The sequence below is a fragment of the Dipteris shenzhenensis genome, chromosome 14 (genome assembly GCF_047967505.1).
Source record: "Dipteris shenzhenensis isolate YYH24624 ecotype China chromosome 14, Dip_SZ_1.0, whole genome shotgun sequence".
NCBI lineage: Eukaryota > Viridiplantae > Streptophyta > Polypodiopsida > Gleicheniales > Dipteridaceae > Dipteris > Dipteris shenzhenensis.
Window position 1 is genome coordinate 25,425,122 of NC_141609.1, and position 21,188 is coordinate 25,446,309.

General features: G+C 41.6%; 1 protein-coding gene across 1 annotated transcript in view; it reads right to left on the reverse strand.

The window, feature by feature from the left end:
- Positions 1 to 693: 693 nt before the first annotated feature.
- Positions 694 to 21,188, reverse strand: part of LOC147894380 (pentatricopeptide repeat-containing protein At3g09040, mitochondrial-like) — a 44,479-nt gene continuing 23,984 nt past the window's right edge. The window contains exon 2 of the mRNA XM_087385296.1: positions 694 to 3,883. Coding sequence (XP_087241422.1) covers positions 1,329 to 3,883 — 2,555 coding nt within the window. The 3' untranslated portion in view covers positions 694 to 1,328. The remainder of the gene's footprint in view (positions 3,884 to 21,188) is intronic.

Genomic DNA, 21,188 nt, shown 5'->3' on the forward strand with positions numbered 1-21,188 from the left:
CTTAAGGGTCTGCCTCCCATAACCAAAGATGCCATCGAGAGTGATCCCGCCTATACCGGAGGTACTAAGGATCAATGGTTCAGCTCCATCCCAAACAGCCAACCACTCTTATCCTTTGTCACTCCACTCAGTCCAAGACCCTGTCATCCCCCGAGTACCTATCCCCTCACTCTGCCTCCAATTGGAGTAACACACTCAAACTTATGTTGAAGAAAACCCAGTAGGACATGTGGTGATGCTGCTGCAGGATAAAAACTCTCAGAGGAACCCCTCTTGGAGCACTAACAAAATTAGCGTGGAGCATCTGGGATCCTGCCAAGTCCCTCCCATCATACCTTTGCAATGGCCTTCTTAATCTCCTGAATTGTGCTACTAGCTCCTCTCAGGTCAGTGGGTGGTCGCTGCTGGGGGAGCTGACTCCAGGACCCCAAGGATCTCATCGAACTACTGTCCCACTCTGCTCAACCAATGTGAGTGCGCCGTCCCAGCATACAAGCCTCTTGGTTGCAGATATTCGGGTGCCACCAGTGGTGATGGGGCACCACTGGCAAATGTCAGCCTTCCCGCCCCCCTCCCCCCTTTCAAGATTAAGCAAATTCAGCCTCGGTATGTGTGGCCCCGAGTCGAAGATGGCCCAAAAACAGCTGCAACAGGCCCTATAAAGGGCTTTGCCAGGCCCAAAAACGGGCTGGAAGAGGCATTGGGAGGGAGGAGGAGAGGAGGGATCGTGGCCAGGGAGAATGCCACCATACTACTAATACACAGTAAACGGCCCATTCATTGGGTGACGTTTGTTTGATCATAGTCTTATTCCAGAAAAAATAATAATGATGGCTCACTGTCTCTATAATGGCCTGGCTTGAACACGACTCTTATCACCTATGTCCTAGTGAAAGGACAAGGAAGAAGAATTCACTACATCTGATCATCCACGAACATAATATGAGCTAGCTCACTGGATTCTCCCAAATACTACTCGTGATCAAAGTACCATCCAGATTTGTCTTAGCAGCTGTCCCATCCCAACATTGTCCCTGTAACTGTGAATAAGTTTTGCATCTCTGCAAATAGTATTTAATAATTCTCACTTTAATATAAGAGCCACAGCCCCTAAGATCTTTACATTGTACATGGGTGTCCCCAGGGGTGTAAGTTTCTTGCTGTGGCCACAATGCTGTTTCCCTTTCATCATCACAAAATATCTGTAAAACACAGTCCAAAAAGGCACAAACCCTCCCCCCGATTCAAACAAATGGGACAGATTCAAGCTTCCCATATAGTATTGGGAGTGTCTCCTATGCCCCCCACAAATGTATGCACCATGTACGTTAAGGCAGTCCAACTGCTGTGTCCTGAATGCTTCCAATCTTTCTCATTACCTGAACCTTATCATAGTCCTCCTGCATGTGAGTGTCTGCATATATGTTTGCCATCAAGACATAGGCTGAAGAAAGCTTTTCGTGTAATCTCAACACATTTTCAAAGGCATGCCGTCCAATCTCCACATTCTTCCACTTCTTACAAGCACTCAACACAGTCAACCATATATCGGTATTAGGTTCAAAAGGCATCTTGTCCACCATGACCACTGCTTCATCCACACGGCCTACACGACCAAGAAGATCAACCATGCAAGCATAGTGCTCAGCAGTTGGAATAATACCATACTGGTGGCTCATAGCCTGAAAATACTCCTGGGCCTTCTCCACTAAACCCACATGACTGCATGCAGTGAGAACACTAAGAAAGGTGACCCTGTTTGGCTGTATGCCTTCCCATCTCATCCGCTCAAACAAATCAAGCACTCGTTCACTTTGTCCGTGGCGGGCTTGTCCTGCAATCAATGCATTCCATGCTACCACATCCCTTATAAGCAACGCATCAAACAAGCGTTGAGCATCAATTATGCTCCCACATTTAGCATACATATTAATAAGACTGGTTGCCACAATAGCTGTAGTCTCAAAACCGACCCTTCTAATTTGAGAATGCAGTTCCTTTCCAGTTTCCAGGGTTGCAGTTTTGCCACACGCTTTCAGGGTGGCAACAAAGGTGACACTATTTGGATCCAGGCCTTCCTCTTGCATTTGTGCATAAAGCCTAAAACTCTCCTCACTTTCTCCTTGCTCACCATAGCCCAGGATCATTGTAGTCCATGTAACCACATTACGATGAGGCAATTCGTCAAAGACATGCCATGCATCTACCATGCTCCCACATTTGGCGTACATGTTCACCAAGGTGTTTCCCACAAATGCGTTTGACTCAAAGCCACTCTTCAGCAGTTGAGAGTGGATGGTTCTACCTTTTATAAGGGACCCTAGTTTTGTGGTTTTCCCTTCAACTCGCTTGCCCGCCTCCAGTACTGCAAGGCTACTGCAAGCCTCCAATGCACCAGTAAAGGTTCGATCATTGGGTTGGACACCTTCTTGGTGCATCTGTGCATACAGATTCAAAGCTACTGCACTATCTCCTTGCTCAACATATCCAAGGATCAAAGTGCTCCACGCGACCACATCCCGTCGAGGCAGTCCGTCACAGACATGCTGCGCATCCTCCATGTTCCCACATTTCACATACATATTCACCAGGTTGTTTCCCACAAATACATCTGCCTCAAAACCAGTCTTTACTGCTTGGGAATGGACGACTCTGCCTTTTGCCAAGCACCCAATTTCCACAAAGTTTTCTTCCACTTGCTTGCCATCTTCCAGAGCCGGTAAGCCACTGCAAGCCTTCAATACAGCATTAAACGTTCGATGATCAGGTTGGACACCTTCCTTGTGCATCCGTGCATATAACCCCAAAGCCATCGCACTATCTTCTTGCTCAGCATACCCAAGAATCAGGGTAGTCCATGTAACCACGTTACGATGGGGCAACTTTTCAAAAACACTACATGCATCCTGCATGCTCCCGCATTTTGCATACATATTCACCAAGGTGTTTCCCACAAATGTATCTAACTCAAAGCCACTCTTTAGTACTTGGGAATGGATGGATCTACCTTGTGCCAGGCATCCTATTTTCACGAATTCTCCTTCGACTTGGGTGCCCTCTTCCAGCGTTGCTAGACTGCTGCAAGCTTTCAATGCCGCAACAAACGTTCGATCATTTGGTCGGACACCTTCCTGGTGCATCCGTGAATACAATTCCAAAGCAAGTACATTCTCGCCCTGTTCAGTATAACCCAGGATCGTGGTAGTCCATGTGACCACATTACGTTGTGGCAACTCGTCAAAGACATGCCTTGCATCCTCCATGCTCCCACATTTTGCGTACATGTTTACCAAGGCGGCTCCCACAAATGCATCCAATTTAAAGACATATTTTACTACTTGGGAATGGATGGCTTTACCTATTGCCAGGCAGCCTATTTTCACGAGTTTCCCCTCTTCTTGCACTGCCAGGCTGCTGCAGGCCTTCAATGCTGCAAGAAAAGTCCGAACATTAGGTTGGACACCTGCCTGGTGCATTCGACCATATAACTCAAAACCCCAAGCACCTTGTGCCTGCTGGGCATATCCAAGGATCATAATATTCCATGATACGACGTCGTGTTTGGGCATGCTGTCAAACACATGGCGAGCATCTACCATGTTGCCAAGCTTTACATACATATGCATTAAATTGTTAGCCTTAAGCACTGGAAGCTCATGGAAATGTGCTTCGGTACGCATGCGGCTTTCCATAACCGTATGCAGCTGAGGCAGCCTCTTGGGGACAGGATCACCATCTCGACCTGCATAGAAGGAATGGCTGCAGAGGGACAGCCTAAGCTGTGAGGCCATAAGAAGTAAGCGGCATCGTCCATTGACGTCGAACAACAATTCCCTTTCACATGATGGTTCTAAACTATAGAAACTGGAACCTGCACCAAGAACTAGGTACAATCATGTTGTACAATTCAAAACATATTGTACAATCATCTTGTACAATTCAAAACTGGCCCGAGCAGCCGGGGCGGCAGGCGGGGGTGGGAGCTTGTTGGAAGGTGTACTCGAACGTGCAATGCACATGAGTTTGTTTAGCACTGCCTTCCAGTAGGCAGCGCTAAATTTTTAGCGCTGCCTGCAACGCCCTAGTTACATTTTTAGCACGTGTCCCACACCATTTTTCGCCACGTGGCCTCCTCTCTCTCTCACGGAGTTTGCAAAACATTCGATTTTTTCCCTATACACGGGCTTCCATCACAGGTGTTGCAAATTAATCATTCATTCATCTTGACAATTGTTTTCCTTTGACAGAACCAATTGAAGGGAGTGCTTTTGTTTTGAGAGCCGGCTTTGCTCTTTGCTGCGTTGGGCTTGCACCCACCTCATGGGAAACTCACGAGTACTTGTAGTCACTTGTTGTTAAAAAGTGTCCCACACACTTCGTTGCCAAGTGGCCCCCTTCTATTTTGGTTCTCTCTCTCTCTCTCTCTCACACACACACACACACACTCACTCACACTTTCGCTTTTAAGAACTCTCTCTCTCTCTCTCTCTCTCTCTCACACACACACACACACATTGCAAATCTCTTTGCATTTGCAAGCGATTGCATCGTCCATTCATCTTGATAATCATTTTCATCTGGCAGAACTTAAGGCAGTGCTCACGGGTACTTGTACTCACTTGTTGTTGTTGTTCAAGGTCTGTTGCTTCCAAGAACTAGGTACAATCATGTTGTAGAATTCAAAACTAGGCCGAAGCGGCACAGAGGAGTGGGAGCTTCTTGGACATGGTTTGTGGGGGACGCTCAAGAGCGTGCCACGTGGCAAGCCCTTTGTGCCACTTCTTGCATTGTTTCTCATTTTTTGGTAGAGAGAGAGCATCTAGTTCTAGAGAAAGAACAATGTCATTTATATACTGGCATTGTGTGCTTCAGAAACGTCCGGACATGTTTCAAATAAATAAATCAAACCTTTGGCCATTTTGGATTTTGATTGGCATGATTCTCAGTTCTAGCCCACCTTACTAGATGTCCAGACCTTGCGAGGCCTTTCTAGGCCCCTGAGGTTATTTCCCTACCAAGAACTAATTGCTCAATGAAAGACTAACATGTGGAGAAATGCCAATGTTTACGTAAACATCCGCCCATGTGTGAATCTTGCCTAAATCAGGTGAGAACAAAGAGAGGAAAATGAATGAAAAGGGAGGAGGAGAGAGATGAAATGGGGGAAAGAGCCAATAAATGTAGTGGGACCATGGAATGGAGCCTATTGTCATACAATAAAAAACCTTAACCGCTCTAAAAGCAACATTAAGTACTAAATGAATCTTAAGTAGAATTAAGGTAGTCTCAACTGCTTTTAATAGGGTCAGCTTGATCAAACACTCATGAAAAAGGGCCATCGGCCCTAATTTCCACAAAAGCCAACATGAATCCATAGTCCCTTACACGGAGGAAAAGTAGGATATCGAAATTTGACTCTCGAGCTTGAGATATGCAATATGATGTGTATTTTGAAGTCCCTATTGCCTCCTTGATCTTTTGCAAACTATATTTATTTCTGAAGAAGGGGCATTGATCACCTTGGAAAGAATAAAATTCTCGATTTATATAGGAACAAAAGGATATATTTTTCAAAAGATAAAGAAGTTTGTTTTAAATTGGAAAACCCGTCCATTAATCATAGGCCTAACGAGATGAAGGTATCATAGAGCATAAGCTCACAATAAAAGGGCATACATTAGCTCTAGTAATTTCCTAAAATGATAATTGCATTCACACAAGCATTTCAAATAGTACTCAAGGTGCTCTTGAAAATAAATTCTATCTACTAAAAAGAGAGGGATCGAGAGTGGATTGGTAGATTATCCAACTTTTGAATTCACTTTTTTGTTTTTAGTTAAAGGATTAGTATTGATTTCCCTATAGATGAACCACTCTTTGTTACAAGAGAGAGAGAGAGAGAGAGAGAGAGAGAGAGAGAGAGAGAGAGAGAGGAGTGAACACATGTTTAGGCTCAGTGCACACTAGTATTCAAATGAAGGAAAAAGCAATAGGTTAGCTTCCTTGAGCCATGTCGTCCACTTGGGACAATGCTCCATGATAGGACAATTTATCATATTCTAACACCCCCTTGTCAATTGCACTAGATAAGTAGAGGATGCTTTACAATATATTCTTAGATTTTTCAAAATAAAACAATTAATATTATGGCAATCAAGAAGATGAAGAAAAATCAAAATATGATGAGCATATATAATGGAAGAGTGGGACATGAATCACTTTTCTTAAATTACATAACGTCATCTTTCCTTTTAAGTTGTAGCTGATTTTAGCAAATGCCAAGTTGTTGTGAAAAAATATGTGAGTTTGTTAAGGAAAGTGGTTGGGCAAAGATCATTTGTTTTTATTGCTCTGGCATGAAGCATATTGTCTAAATAAAGTATTGTAGCATCTCTTGAAAGAATATCAATTTTTCTAAAGAATATTGATTGACATTTAGCATTTGGTAATCCTCTATAGTCTTCTTCTGTTGATTATACAACCATGATGGCTATTTCTTACTTTTTCTTGACAAGGCTTCTAAACTAAGGATGAATGAGTAACCAATGGTTCATCTTCAATCATCCACACTGCTTGCACAATTTGAATTATTGTAACCAACAAAGCTCAGGTTTGACATATTTCAAGCCATAACCCCATGTTCCTTTGAGATATATGAGAACCCTTCTAGGTACATTAAGATAATTCATTCTTGAGACTTTGCATAAATTACCAAAGGAAACTACTCGGATAAAAAGTGCTAGGCTTAATGGTTGTCAAGCACCAAGCTGACAATGAGCTATCTATTTTGTAGAAGATTTGTGTTAGGGGTTCCGACATAAGATGATAATTTGTTGTTGTTGGATTTTATGGGAGTTGGCAATGATTTGTAGTCACATGCTTCTGAAACTATTTCAAAGGCTTTTGGGTATTCTTTTCTTGTGTAATTAACATAACGCTACGTCGAGGTTCATTCCTTCATATTTTTATGCCAAGAAAATGGTGGAGATATGCCATGTCTTGCATATCAATCTTGGAAGTGAGCTATTCCTTGACTTACATAATAAGCTTGCCATTAGAATCCGTGGTAAACAAGATATTAACATAAATCACAATAAGAACAAAGGATTGTATAGAAAAAGTGGAAAATTTCACACATTTGAGTCTCTTCAAAGTTGTCCAATTATTGGGAAAATATGCATTGCATATTGTTCAATAAATCTTGCTTAAAAATTCAAAATCTTTTTAGCTTACCTTGACAACTTCATGCAAGTTTCTCAAGATTGTATGAAAAGACTTCAACATGATCAGAATAAGGACTTACTACTTCAAATCAATTAGTACTTTCCCAAAAATTTGTCACTAGTTTCCATACTACTTGCTGTTATGAAACCTTTAGCCATGCTTTTAAAGTGTCATATACAAAACGTTTATTGTGTCATGTGTTGAATACATTTGCAATACATTTGCCAAGAATTCTATGATACATCTTGTTGACCTACAATATGTACAAGGTGCATTGCGACAATTTGTATGTAGGAACTTATTTGCTATCTTGAAAGCAATTTGTCCAAGTTTAGTACACCGCATGAAATTTCATTGACATACTAAATTGCCATTTTCAAAATTTTTATTCAATAAATAAATGTTAAATAAACTACTTATTTGGAACCATTTAAAGTATCAATTAAATGTAATTTAACTTTGGAAAAAACAATTGGCTCTCATGCATCACATCAGAGAAAAGCCCCAAGTTAGTCACTCCAACCTCCATCAAATAAACAAAACTACCATAATTTTGATTGCAAAGCTTCAATGTAATTTAAAATTTTCAAATGAGATTAAATAAAACTTGGATGCAATGAAAATTATTGTCCTCCTTCTCAATGGGGCCTCTTAGAGAAACAAGTAAGCCTATCCTCGAATGTAAGCTACTCGGTTGGCTATTTTAGCAACTTCACGTCAATCCCATCCTCCACGCGTTGATTATTGGCTCCATTTGGATAGCCCTATGAAATGTTTATATACCAAGATGATTATCGTCTAACTCATTAGAATTGATTGCTTCATATAGATGCAAAAGAAATATATGACCATCTTATATCTTTGTTCCATATTCTGCGACCACAGAAATGTTGATTTGTATGGAAATGGACTTAACTCTTCTAGGTTAGAAGCACTTCAACTCTTCTATGATCTGTTCCATATTTTATGACCATGTCATATCTTTGTTCCATATTCTATGACCATAGAAATGTTGATTTATATGGAAAATGGACTCAACTCTTCTAGGTTGGAAGCACTTCAACCACTCATCACTTCTCAAGACCTTTTTAATAGCTAAATCTTATGAAACAATGATACCTTTGAGCTAGTTTGCTGCAAACTATCTCTTCATTTAACCATGAGCTACATGATGGACCATGCCTTCCCCTTCCAAATCCTTCACCATAGTGCTCGTTTGGGGGAAAAGGGAGTTTATTCTCTTCTTTGTTGCTCATTCTCATATATTGTGATATTCCCAATCTTCATCCAATAAACATGATTACATTATGACCCTCACTAAGAAAAAATTTAGCATTTCTAAATTCTAAAATTTAATCCCTTTATGTATGTATTCTCACATAGTAAACACTATGTATGCTTTCGCAATGAGTATCAATTCATTAGAAAACCACATGGCTAGTCCTAGCATCTTTGAATCTTATCAAATCACACTTTATCAAAGAGGTAAGATCATTCAAAAGGAACCATGCTACGTGATCAAACTATGGGATATATCATTCCAATCGGTTGCTTTCAGGCACAGGTGGTTGATGTATGGTCCGTAAAGCCTCCATGCCTCCTCCATATGTTTCTTATCCTTCTCTTTATTTTCTTCTTATAGGTTTTCAAACACAAAAACATCCCATGAGACATCAAGTGGCTCATATTGAATCCAAGCCTTTAGCTTGTATTCCTTGACTATCAAATATTCATTTTCCTTGCTAGTTTCTTGACCCTATTACTTTTGCATCGCTAGCCATGGTGGCCCACATTTTGATAGATATTGGTGCTAATGAGTACTCATCAAATTTCCATGCTTTATATATCATCAATGTCAAGATTATTTCTACTCCCTTCAATTGCGTGCAGCACTGCACAAATGTGAAGATGGGTTTCTTTGTAGATTGTGGATGTATTGAGCTTGGTGTACTTGAGGGCAAAGAGCTCTCCTTATGGAGGTCCTTGTGAAGCATTCATTGAGTATGTCCCTAATATACATGTAAGGAAGCCTAATCTCATTAAGTATGCCTTTGATGTACACATAAGAAAGCCTCGCGTATTCATTGAAATATAACCTTTATTTAGAAGGATAGTGCATTGTGTGACCCATAAGCACATATATGGTAGTTTGGAGAAATTTGTCAACATTATCCATTTGACAAACATCTATATTGTTGAAGCCAACTTTGATATTGATAATGCAGTAAACCTAATGCAGTTGAAGCAATCTTTCAATAAAACAAAATGAGGCCTTAAAGAAGGCAAATTTTATTATTTCTATTGTGTCTTGGAAGATTTGATTGAAGGTGAAAGAAAGAAAGAAATAAACTTTATTAGAGTCATCGAAAGATCGATGGTCTATGAGAGTGATGTTGTAGCAATGGTGAGGTTCCTCAAATGTTTACCAAGTGGGAGACAGAGAACTTGTAAATGATCTATTGAAGATGTGATCATCAAACCAATCTAACTCGAATAGGTAGAGTCCCGAGTGTCTCTATACTCCCTTTAACTTTGTTTGGCACAGTGCATAGCTGAAGGGAGTTTAGAGGCACTAGATGAACCCTAGTGTACTTGAGAGGAGAGAGCTCTCCCTACAAGACAATCTTTTGTTGTACTTGAGAGCAAAACACTATTGCAGATTGTGGGTGAATTAAGGCTAATACCTTGTGCTTTGTCTTGGGAGATCAAATTGCAAACTAGAGTACTAGAATTGTTGAAACTTCTAAAAGACTATGGAATACTCAAGTTCCATGAAAGATATCACAACAAAATCGATTTGCAATTTGAATTGATGCTATGACTAGAATTGACACAATTCGAGCTACAATGACTCAATGCCAAAAATTCTACTTCAAAATGATGTATACTAATGAACTCACACACAAGGCCTTTTCAAAGACAACTAATGTGTTAGTCTTGTATCAAATTTGTCTCGGATGGCACCATCTGACCGCTTTCGACTTTGGCAGTACCAAGGCCACAAATGAGTAACACCGCCTATTTACGTCCAAATTTTTACCATTGCCATAGATCAATCAATCTATCTTCTCACTTGATATTGCCATAGGATAGAAGACACAACTTAAGCATGCTCGACTATAAAGTAGTGGATCTCTAAATTTGTTTTTAAGGTCTAGCTTGAAAGCTAGCCTCGGATCATCTTGTCTATATTGTCTTGACAAGAAGACAAATCTCTATTTTTGCAACCTCCAAACAATGCCCTAAAATGTTTTACAACCAAACTCTTGTAGATATTCTTACCAAAGGTCAAATTCTTGCCATTGAAGCTCCCTCAAATATGCCTCACTCCCTTGAAACCAAAGAGAGCGAACAATATGCAATTTCTCTCTATGCAAATTGGGTAATTTCAAGTCAAGCTATTGATGCTCCAATTGATCTTCTATCTTGACACAAACTATTCTTACTTTGTAGGAATTGTTTGATTAAATGAAAAGGGAAGCTAAGAAAAACGGACGCTATTTGAGGCATGATACAACAAACAATAAAGCATGGAGAGGTAGAATCCTAAATGTTCTAGAAATTGGTGAGCTTCAATTCCATGATATGCATGCATTGTAGAGAGAAACCTTCCTATGTAGGTCAATATCAGGTAAAGCTATATTATAGCTAGCCAATAGATATTGGATTAACAAGTTTGGCCATGCATTTTGGATACCATGAAGAGCTGATTGGTGTAGTGGAGAGCAGACAAGAGTTGGCAAAGGAAAACACAAGAACTTGATTGTGAAGGAGTGGCAGAGAGATGGAGACAAAGGATGATGGAGACATCGATAGAGGCCATGAGGGGGATGTTAGATCCCTCCGCCCATACGCCTCCACTTCCATCAACCCTCTAAACGTCGCTTTTGACTTACCTCATCGACCCTTTGAGAGTGGCTTATTGTCGGATTTCTCAGACATAGACATTCTCTTACCTCAGTTACCAAAACGCTTCAATTTAGCTGATGATACCCACTTCCCTGTGCTTGTATTCAAGCAGACTTTGGAACGAGAGGTGCCACCTTTGAGACATGAAACTAGCTCGGCTGTCTGTGGTGGAAGAGGAGGAGCTGTGCGCCCCTCTTATACGCATGCGGCTCAGAAGCCACGAAGTGGCTTCTTTAGCCTCCCTCGGGAATGCACTCTTTTGTTGGCCCTTCTAGTGCAAACGGGCCCTTGGTGGCCAGAGGCTTACACAAGGAGCATCTCTTGTAGTCCCTCCAACGAAGAGAAGCTGACGATAAAGGTGAAGGAGGAGCTATGGGCACCGGTACCAGCTCTCCCTCCAAGCATACATGTGAAATTGGAAGTGTGAAACGATAAAATAGGAGATAACGGACCCTAATCAAAGGTAGCAGACAGAGCTCCCTCCCTTAGTGGAGACTCCTCAGGCCGGGACACAAGAGGAGATAGAGAAGATATTGGGAAGATTATGGGAGACAAGAGGCTACCTCAGCCTACAAGAAAGAAGTTGAAGACCACCCGTCATCGGGCATCTCAGAACCCCGACATTCTTCACAACCAGATGAGGGCAAAGCACAACATCCTGATGGAGAGGATACAATAGATGGAGAAGGTAAGTCTGTAAAAGCTTTCTTAGATGACAATCTTCTACAAGACTCCCTAGTCCAGCTTAGAACTCATCCATTAGTAGGCTTTCTTCCTAGAGTAAGACCCCCTCTCACTTTGATTGAATCCTAGATCAGAATGAACTAGATTAGGAAAGGTATAAATGTTTTAAATGTAAGATTCCTCAAGAAAGGCTTTTTTGTCTTTCTTTTTGAGAAAGCAGAAATGGCTTCTAGAGCCATGCAAAATAGCCTTTGGACTATTACAAATCAGCCCTTATATCTTGAGTGGTGGTCCAAAGATTTTTCTCCTGACTCTCCTAGATCTACTAAGATTCCTATATGGGTAGAGCTCCCAGACTTGCCTTTGTACTTATGCAATCAACTTCCCTCCCTATGTAGTGGGCTAGGTGAAGTTCTTGGAGTAGAGCAAGAAAACTTTATCAACCCCGGGGGGAATCCTCAGATTTGCATCAAAATGGACATAGCAAAAGAGATGCCAGGTACACTTACCATTCTTAATAGAAACGGTAGTATATTCAGGGAACAACCCCTTTCTTATAAAAATCTCCCTCATTCTTGCTTTTTGTGTGGTCTATCCACACATGTGGTCAAGCAGTGTCCTTTAAAGAGACCCAAAGCTAAGGAGCCAGAAGCCAATGCTACAAAATAGCATTCCCCTACTGAAAAGTGGGTCCCTAAAACCTCCCTTCTAAGGACCAGTCTACTGGACAAGTTTCTAACAAGAGTGAAAAGGACAACAAATAGACAGAAACATTCATCAAAACTTTCTTTGATCCACTCAAGGAGCAAGAAGAAAATGTGGATAAGGAAGCTACCATCAATCAAGAGGATAACCTGCTCATAGAAGCTGGTTGGTCAAAAGAATTTGAAGAGGATGTTAATAGGGAAGATGCCATGGAAGAGGCAGAAGCTAGTGATGAACAAGACTCAGAGGATGATCCTAGAAAGGCCACTCAAGATACTATACCTTCTTAGGAAGTCACTAGTCAAGACAAATCTTTCACATTAGTTCAACATAAGAGAAGACAATCTAAGGTAACCTCAGTGCTAGTGAACAGCCCCAACCCCAGGGCTAAAAAGGGGCAGAAGAATAATGTTAGATAAATCATTAACTTTCTTGACTCTCAATGTCGGAGGCTTAATGGATCCAAGTAGGAGTGAAGAATTAGCTTTTTGGCTAAGGGCTAATTCACTCTCACCTCTCTTTTCAGCATTGCAAGAAGTTAAGGCAAGTAGATCTACTCTTGAAGACAGACTTCAAGTCATAGATAGAAGAAGGACTTTGTTTTATTACTTCTCAATGAGGATGGCAAAGGAGGGACAGCTGTAGGTATTTTGTCTCACTATAAGTATTGTATTTCTCAAGTCACCACAGATGCCCACAACAGATGGTTAATGTTGCAGTGTTGTGTTAAAGAAATTGACATTTTTGTCATTTCTGTCTATGCTCCCAACTTAGCTCCAGAGAGGAGAGAGTTATGGGGAATCCTTGCAATACCCAGATGGCAGTTGTATAATAATGGGAGATTTTAATATGGTAGAGAGTAAAGTAGACAGATGGAAAGGAATGGGCACATGCATTAGAGGATCTGAATTACTTGCTTGGGAAGAATGTAAAGAGCACTGGCAGATGGTGGATGTCAGTAATAACACAGAGTTTACTTGGTGCAACAGTCAGATAGGGGATTGTAGAAGGGAGGCTAGACTTGATAGATTTTATATTTCTCAAAATCTCTTAAACAGACAGCTTTCTCTGAGAGTTATAACATACTCCTCTCTAAGCTTGTCTGACCACAAGCCTGTCTCACTGAGATGTGATTTTGGAACTGGGGAGAGGAGCCCATCCTGGTTCAAAGTTGACCCTAAACTCTTTCAACTTAAAAGTGTTCAGAAACTAATTAAGGTGGCTTGGCATAGAGCTTTCTCTCAGCACACATTATAACAGGTAGAGATTAGATCCTAAAATCTACCTATTAGTAGAAATATAGCATCTTCAAGAATGCATTCAGAACTTCCAAAAGAGAACATATCAACTCAAGATCAAGTGCAACATAGATAGTCGATCAAGGTAAACAACTACATATTTCTTGTATTGTAAATGCTTTTGTCACAATAGCATATATAGAATAGGCATAAAACTAGACAAAATAGAGTCTGATCAGCAACATCATATCCACATTCGGAACACTACATGACAGGTATATGAGTCGAACAACTAACTTCCTACATATGGTAGTTGCTTGCTAACTTGCAGACGCGCCTCATCAACGGTTGCATAACTAACTCCCATCAAGTATTCCATACATTTTATATCATTGTTAAAGATAAATAGTTCATAAATGTGTTTGAGCTACACTCGCCCACACACATCAGCATCTCAAGCTTGGGAATTGGTAGTCAAGGATTCTCAAATTATCTTAAGATCAGCTAGAAAAAAAAGGGCACAGATAAGGGCTCAAAGAATGGATTATATCCAAAATAACATCAGCATTTTAGAGCAGAAAGCCAGAGAGGGTGTTGTCTCTTTTTTACCCAAGTGCAGGTTTCGAGGGTGTTGGTCACCTACAGTTGTGTCGTTGCTCGTTGTAGCATAGGTCCTCGGGTCATGTTTCGGTGAGAGGTGTATGCTAAAGCGTGGAAAGTAGATTTCATGCGTGCATGAATGAGAAAGAGGGCTTGATTATAATGATTGATGGAGGCTCTCGCCTCCACGGGAGTTCAAGGGTTTAGAAGGGGATTTCAGGGTTAGAAGTGGGGATAGGGTTGAGCGAGTTAACTAGGAGTTCCAAGGTTTAGAGGGGGTTGCAAGGTTTAGAAGGAGTCCAAGGTTGAGGAGTGGAGAGCTAGTCTCCTTCGTAGATTCGAGGGGTAAGGGTTGAGGAGAAGGGAGGGAGGAGGAGGAGGGAGGAGGAGGAGGAAGGAGGAGGAGGAGGAGGAGGAGGAGGAGGAGATGGAGGAGAAGGGAGGAGGAGGAGAAGGGAGTTCAAGGGAGGGAGGAAGGAGGAGGAAGGAGAAGGAGATGGGAGGAGGAGGAGGAGGGAGGAGGAGGAGATGGAGGAGAAGGGGAGGAGGAGGGAGGAGAAGAGAGGGAGGAAGGAGGAGGAGGAGGGAGGAGGAGGAGATGGAGGAGAAGGGAGGAGGAGGAGGAGGGGGGAGAAGGGAGGGAGGAAGGAGGAGATGGAGGAGGAGGATGAGGGAGGAGGATGAGGAGGAGGAAGGAAGAGGGAGGAAGGAGGAGGAGGAGGGAGTTCAAGGGTAGAGAGTGCAAGGGTAAGGGCATGCTAGAACACGATAGTGTAAGAGCGCATGGACGCAATGGAAATCAATCGCATGAACACAATAGTGAGCTTGAACACTGAATCCCAAAGAGTGGGAGCTTCATTTCATTGAGAGATATTTATACATGTTGGTCTCTCCACTTTTGGGGGGTACCTTTTAGGTCTCTACACAAAGTGGGGGGACCTTTTGGGTCTCTATACAAAGTGGAGGGACCTCCGAAAGTGTAGGCTTTTAGTATTTCTCTCTCTAGATTTAGTCTTTCTCTCTCTAGATCCTGATTTTGCAAGTATGATTGGATCATTTCTAGAGAAGATTTTGGCTATCCTCATCCTTTAAGATTTATCATACTATCTTTCAGGCTCAAGATTTTACAAGTGGAGCTTTGCCGCGCTACTCTACATACACAATGCTCTCATAATTGTTGTCCTAGACGACACTTTTGGTCCTTGTTGCCACAGGGTTAACAACTGCCCTGGACCAATTTGATTACCCATCCTCGGGTTATGGTTGGGTCTGCAGACGATGTTGTGATGTGGTTGTCTTTATCCAATGAGTATGGTAAAGATGGCGGTAGTGATAGATCAAGCGAGCTTCTTGTCGATTTTTTCCTTGTAATCCACGAACACCGTAGATTGCTTGCTCAGTTTTTAAGAAGCAAGTGTCAACCATTTCTTCAAACAAACACACTTAACGCCCTTGAAGAGATATGGCCCTTTGAAAGAGGCGACTTGTTGTTTTAGCATTTATCTATTGATTTGGATTGAAGTTGAGGTTGAGCAAATGGTCGTCAATGGTGAAGGATACCTCCAGGGTGACTGCTACGGCTTCATTGTATCTTGCACTTTCCTTGAGTGTTTTGTCATAACTGCTTTGCATAATTGATGCATGGCTCTAATGAGTGTTTCTTGGCTTGTCCATTTGATTTTAGAGTTTCTATTGATTAATGGCCAATTGCGAGGAGCATCTGCATTATATGGATCATGATTATTGGCATCCCACCGGTAGCGACGAGGCACCGCATCAAATGTGGGATGCGTGCGAAAGGAAGATGGAGCCTGCATGTATTCAAGGAGATACTTTTCATTAAGCAGCTTTGGTTTACACCAAGCAAGCTGTGGCTCCAATTTCATGCTGATGTTTGGAGTGATTTGTGCTTGGTGGATACTCGTTGAAATTCCCAAGAGGTCCCATCCTCCTCTTGACTACATGTTTGGGTATTGCCTCCAAAAACCACCAATGGGATTACCAGGCATGGGAATCCTATCTGTATCTTGTTGCAACTCCCTTGTGGGTGTGCGAATTGGATTATCCAATTCTTGAAGCTCATTGATGGAATCATTAATGGTGTCTTCTATTGAAAACTCAAGGGAGATTAGAGGGACATTTGGTCTTGGGGGAGAGGAAGATGTTATAGGGGAAAAGCTTGAGGTTGAAGCAAGTAATGACTTTGAGAAGTTAGAAGTAGGGATGTTGGAGAAAGTGGAGGGAGAGGAGGACAAATTGATTTAGCAACTTGATAATCCTCAAGGGATGGATTGTCAAGTGTTGGAAAAAAGTTAGGTGTACTTGGATGATAGGATTAGATTCTTGGATTAGGCGATAGTGTTGAGAGGCATGGGCAAAGAGGCATGGCAAGGAATATGGATTAGCATGGTTTTCTAGAAAGGTATGGAGGATAGTACTTAGGTAGCGATGTGAGTAGATCAGAATTGAGAGTGGCAAGATAGGGGAGATTAGATTGAAGGTAGACCACATATTCCTCTGGCAGATCCCTGTCGCTTCTGGTAGGCATTGATGGCTTTAATTTTGGATTTTCCTGGGAGTTGTATCCCATGGAAGTTGCTAGTGATTGTTGCAGTAAAGTAGGAGTCCGGCTATTACCCGAAGAGGGGGGCTTCCCATCAAGCATTCATAACATAGTATTGCATCAGCCTTTACCCATATGAGATTTGCATGCACTGAGAGACAAAACACATTCCTCTCGTCTTCATCCATGTGCTGGCATAGACCTTGGAGATTCTTTGTGCTTACTGGCCTGGTCCAATCAAGACCAGATGCTGCATGTAACATTTTGATTTGCAAGTGTTTCCAGAGTATGCATATTCTTACTTCAATGTGATCCTCTTGCTGGAGGACTGCAACAGGCTCTTGGTATAATGTAGTGATGCCTTGTATCAAAAGATCTTGTGTTGACCCCTCTGCATCATCATCGGCTTAACCTAGTAGTTGAATTTCCAACTTGGAAATTATAGCTTTTTGATTTTGCCACTCCATACGCTTATTTTTATACTTACCCAATGTGGAGGTGTATGCAAGCTTTAGACTATTGAATTGTTGAGCTGCTTTTGGATGCCCTGGAAATTGATCATTAAGCACGTGGAGTTGGGGTATCTCTTGTTCTTGAGTGTCCAATTCTACTTTGGTGTGCACAAGTATCTCCCTTGACGCCATGCCTTCCTTCTCTAGTGCTTGAATTTAATGTTCACCCTCTTTGAGGCTGTATTGCAACTCATTGTTTGTGTCTAATTTGGCATGGAGCTGATCCTCTTGAAGTAGTAATCTTTCATTTAATTGCATCAATTCCTTCTTGATATCATCACAAGTGGCTTGCATATGGGAGAGGGATAACTCGATCTTTTCCTTTTGGTTCAAGGTTTCAGATAGTTGTAGGTGTATATCTTGGAGAGAAACCGTGGCTTGTAGGGCATCCTTTCTACTTTCTATTAGAGCATTGTGTGCAAGGAGTTGTTTCTGCATTTGTTCTGCCATGCTTTCCTTGAGCTTCATAATTTCAGTCTCAACACTTTGCAACTTGGATTGGAGTGATGGGAGTGTCTGTCTTTCCATTTCTCTTTCTTGCTCATCTGACACCATGGTAGTAAATAATTGAGACCATTGTTGTAACTATTGGCTATGACGTTGTATGATCTGGAATGTGCTATGGCCTTGCTTGTATTGGACATACAGTTGATTCCCATGTGCCCATGTGGAATTTTGATATATGTCTTGAATAGTAGTCTGTTGTATGGTGCCACTACAGACATTTGGGGGTTGTGACTCTAGAGTCGTGGAGTCGTCAACATTGGTGACTTGTGATTCTTGGAGAGGTATGCTATTTGGCTCTCTTGCAAAGTCATTATGTGGAATGGTATCCTCTTGGATTTCCATGCTTAAGTCCTTCTATTGCAGAAGCAAGACTGAACTGAGTTGCAGTATTCTTTGGCAGAGTTCCACATTGTCATTCTCTAGAGTCTGTTCGGATTGTTGCCCTTCCATGCTATCCTCATTGAGAGTAGGTGGAGGGTCTAATTCCCATTTTGGTGATAATATCAATGCTTCAAAGTCCTCTAGGTGTAGAGTCATCCTCTTGCTCTATTGCAAACCCAATTATTATGGCTAATAAATGGGCAATGTAGCTTTTGCCATTATGGGTAGTGGATACATAATTGGTTAGTAGTAAGGATATGTGTTGAGCCCAATCTTGTAGTTTTGCTTTACCAAGGAGTGTTAGAGTTTTTATTGACATATAGTTTTTTCTCACTCCTGAATGATTGAAAATGTCAGCCAAAAACTTAGCTGCCTCTTTGCATATGGGGTCCAGAATCATATCATTTCGTATTCCCCCACTTTGTGACTTTGTGTTAGGTGGGAATAAATCCTGAATTTCAGAGAATCTTGCATCCAAATGTTTCTTTGGATATTCTTCTTATGCATCTAGAAATGAGAAAGCCTCTTGCATAGTGGATCTACTAAGGTAGATCTATAAGGTCTTTTCTTTATATGCTAATGTTCCATACTTATCTTTCTCCAACTCTCTGCTTTTATATGATGTTATGAATTGACAAATGTATTCTATCATAGTAGGTGTTGAGAAGGATTTTAACTTCTCAAAAAGACTACCTAGTCCCTTTGACTACAAGAAGTTGTAAGCATTGGGTGACATGGCGAACGTTGAGACTTGTGGCCATACAAGTTGTACTGTTCCATTTGTTGCTAGATCTTTGTTGGTCTAGTCCTCAAGGTGTTCTGCACCTACATTCTGCATAGTCAATTGCTTTGGCTCAATTTCTCCTGCCGCTAGTATCCCTTGGTTCTATGGCATTTCTTCTTGGCATGTTGCAAATGCTCATTAGTATCATTGTCTAGAACCACTAGCCGTGGTCATTTTGGTGTTGACCTCTGGGTAGGTATTCTACACTGTGTCCTTCTTCAGGTTGGTGATTTGCGGAGGGTTGTTGAGGTTGATGATGCTTAGGCCATTTGGCATGGTGTCGCTTTGTCGATGGCATTGTAGACCTTTTTCCCATCTTATTGGACTGTCTTCACCTTGGCATTACACACATGAATCAAGTCCCACTTTGATAGTGCCAATATAGTGTCATGTGCCAAGAGTACATGTTTCTTTTGTGAGTGGCTAATGCATTTTACTCTTTTTGTGATGAGGGTGCTGTGTGTGTGGATTTGAAAAAAGTATCTCTTGGGGCTTTTATTTGTGCAATTTATTCGTGGTGCTCGAAACGTGTGGGTGCGCTATGCATGACTATGAGGTAGGCATTCCTCCTATATGCTTAATTTGCTAAGGGAATCATAGGGTAGCTAGGACTCAGTCATCACCTCTGAGCCCTAGGTTGAAATCGATTGAAACTACCTATATGTGCGAAGGTGTACATATGCTAGTGAGTGCTCGTGAAACAATCTAGTCCTAACTATGGAAGACTTGGGACCCCCAAATCTTCATTATTGTTGAGGATGGCTTGCATGTTGATGTAGTAGTGCTTCAGTCGACTCCCGTTTATTGTTGTTGTGAACTAGATTCCATCCAGTGTTTTTAGTAGCACAGCTCCGATGGGATTCATTTTTTTGACTCTATAGGGTCCTTGACCTAGAAATTTGAGCTTGCCCTTATGGACTTTGGTATTGTACAGTAGAACCAGTCACCTTCCTTGATGTCTTTGTCTTTGAGGTTTCTATCAAACCATGCCTTCCTTCTTCATTTTTCTATTGTCATGGCATGGTAGGCAACTAATCTGGTCTCTATATGCTTCTCCAATTGGTAGAGTCTTTCTTTCAGCGATTCATGATCTCCCATGTGTTCTTGTACTGCTATGCATAGATTAGGTATTACAAATTCCAGTGGGACCATAGCTTCAAGGCCGTACACCAATTGAAAAAGTGTATTTCCTGTATTGACCTTGAGTGTGGTTCTATATGCCCATAAGGCTGCATTTAGTTTCTCTGCCCAATCAGAATGCTTTGGTTCTACCACCTTGGTGAGGACAATACATAGAATTTTGTTGGTGGATTTGGCTTGTCCATTCCCTTGGGGGTAGTAAGGTGTGCTCTTTCTATGGATCACCATAAAGCCAGACAAGAGTTCTTGGATGAGCTCATTGACAAAATTTGTGCCTCTATCTGACACAATTTCAATGGAACATCCAAATCGGGTGATCACATTCTCGTACAAGAACCTTGCTATGCTTTTGGCATCTGCCTTTCTGACAGCTTTAGCTTCAGCCCACTTAGTAAAGTAATCTGTGGCCACAATGATGTAGCGTGTATGTGTTCCTTTTGCTGCTGGATGGATGGGACCCACAAAATCAATCCCCCATTTCTTAAAGGGTTTTTGTGCAACGACTATTGTTAGGGGATTGAAGTCTTTGTGTTGTGGTTTAGAAGTTCGTTGGCATACATCACAGCTTTTGACATATTCATAGGCATCTAACCAAAGTGTTGGCCACCAGTATCCTGCGAGAAGGACCTTTCTTGCTATTGCTTCCCCTTGGAAATGTCCACTTGCAATGCCTTCATGTGCTTCACTGAGGATTGGCATGATCTCATGTGGCATCACACATCTCCTTAAAACCTGGTCCTTGCCCATCTTGTATAGTTGTCCTGCAATGAGTATGAGTTGATAGGTGCAGCTTTTAGAATTAGTTTCCTAGCATCCATTGCCTTCATTTCAGGAGGTGGTCTTCCTGCCATTAAATACCCAATGATGTCTGCACACCAATCAGGCACAGCGTCTATTTGAAATAATGCGGCATCTAGTAGGTCATCTTTTGTTCCTTCCGG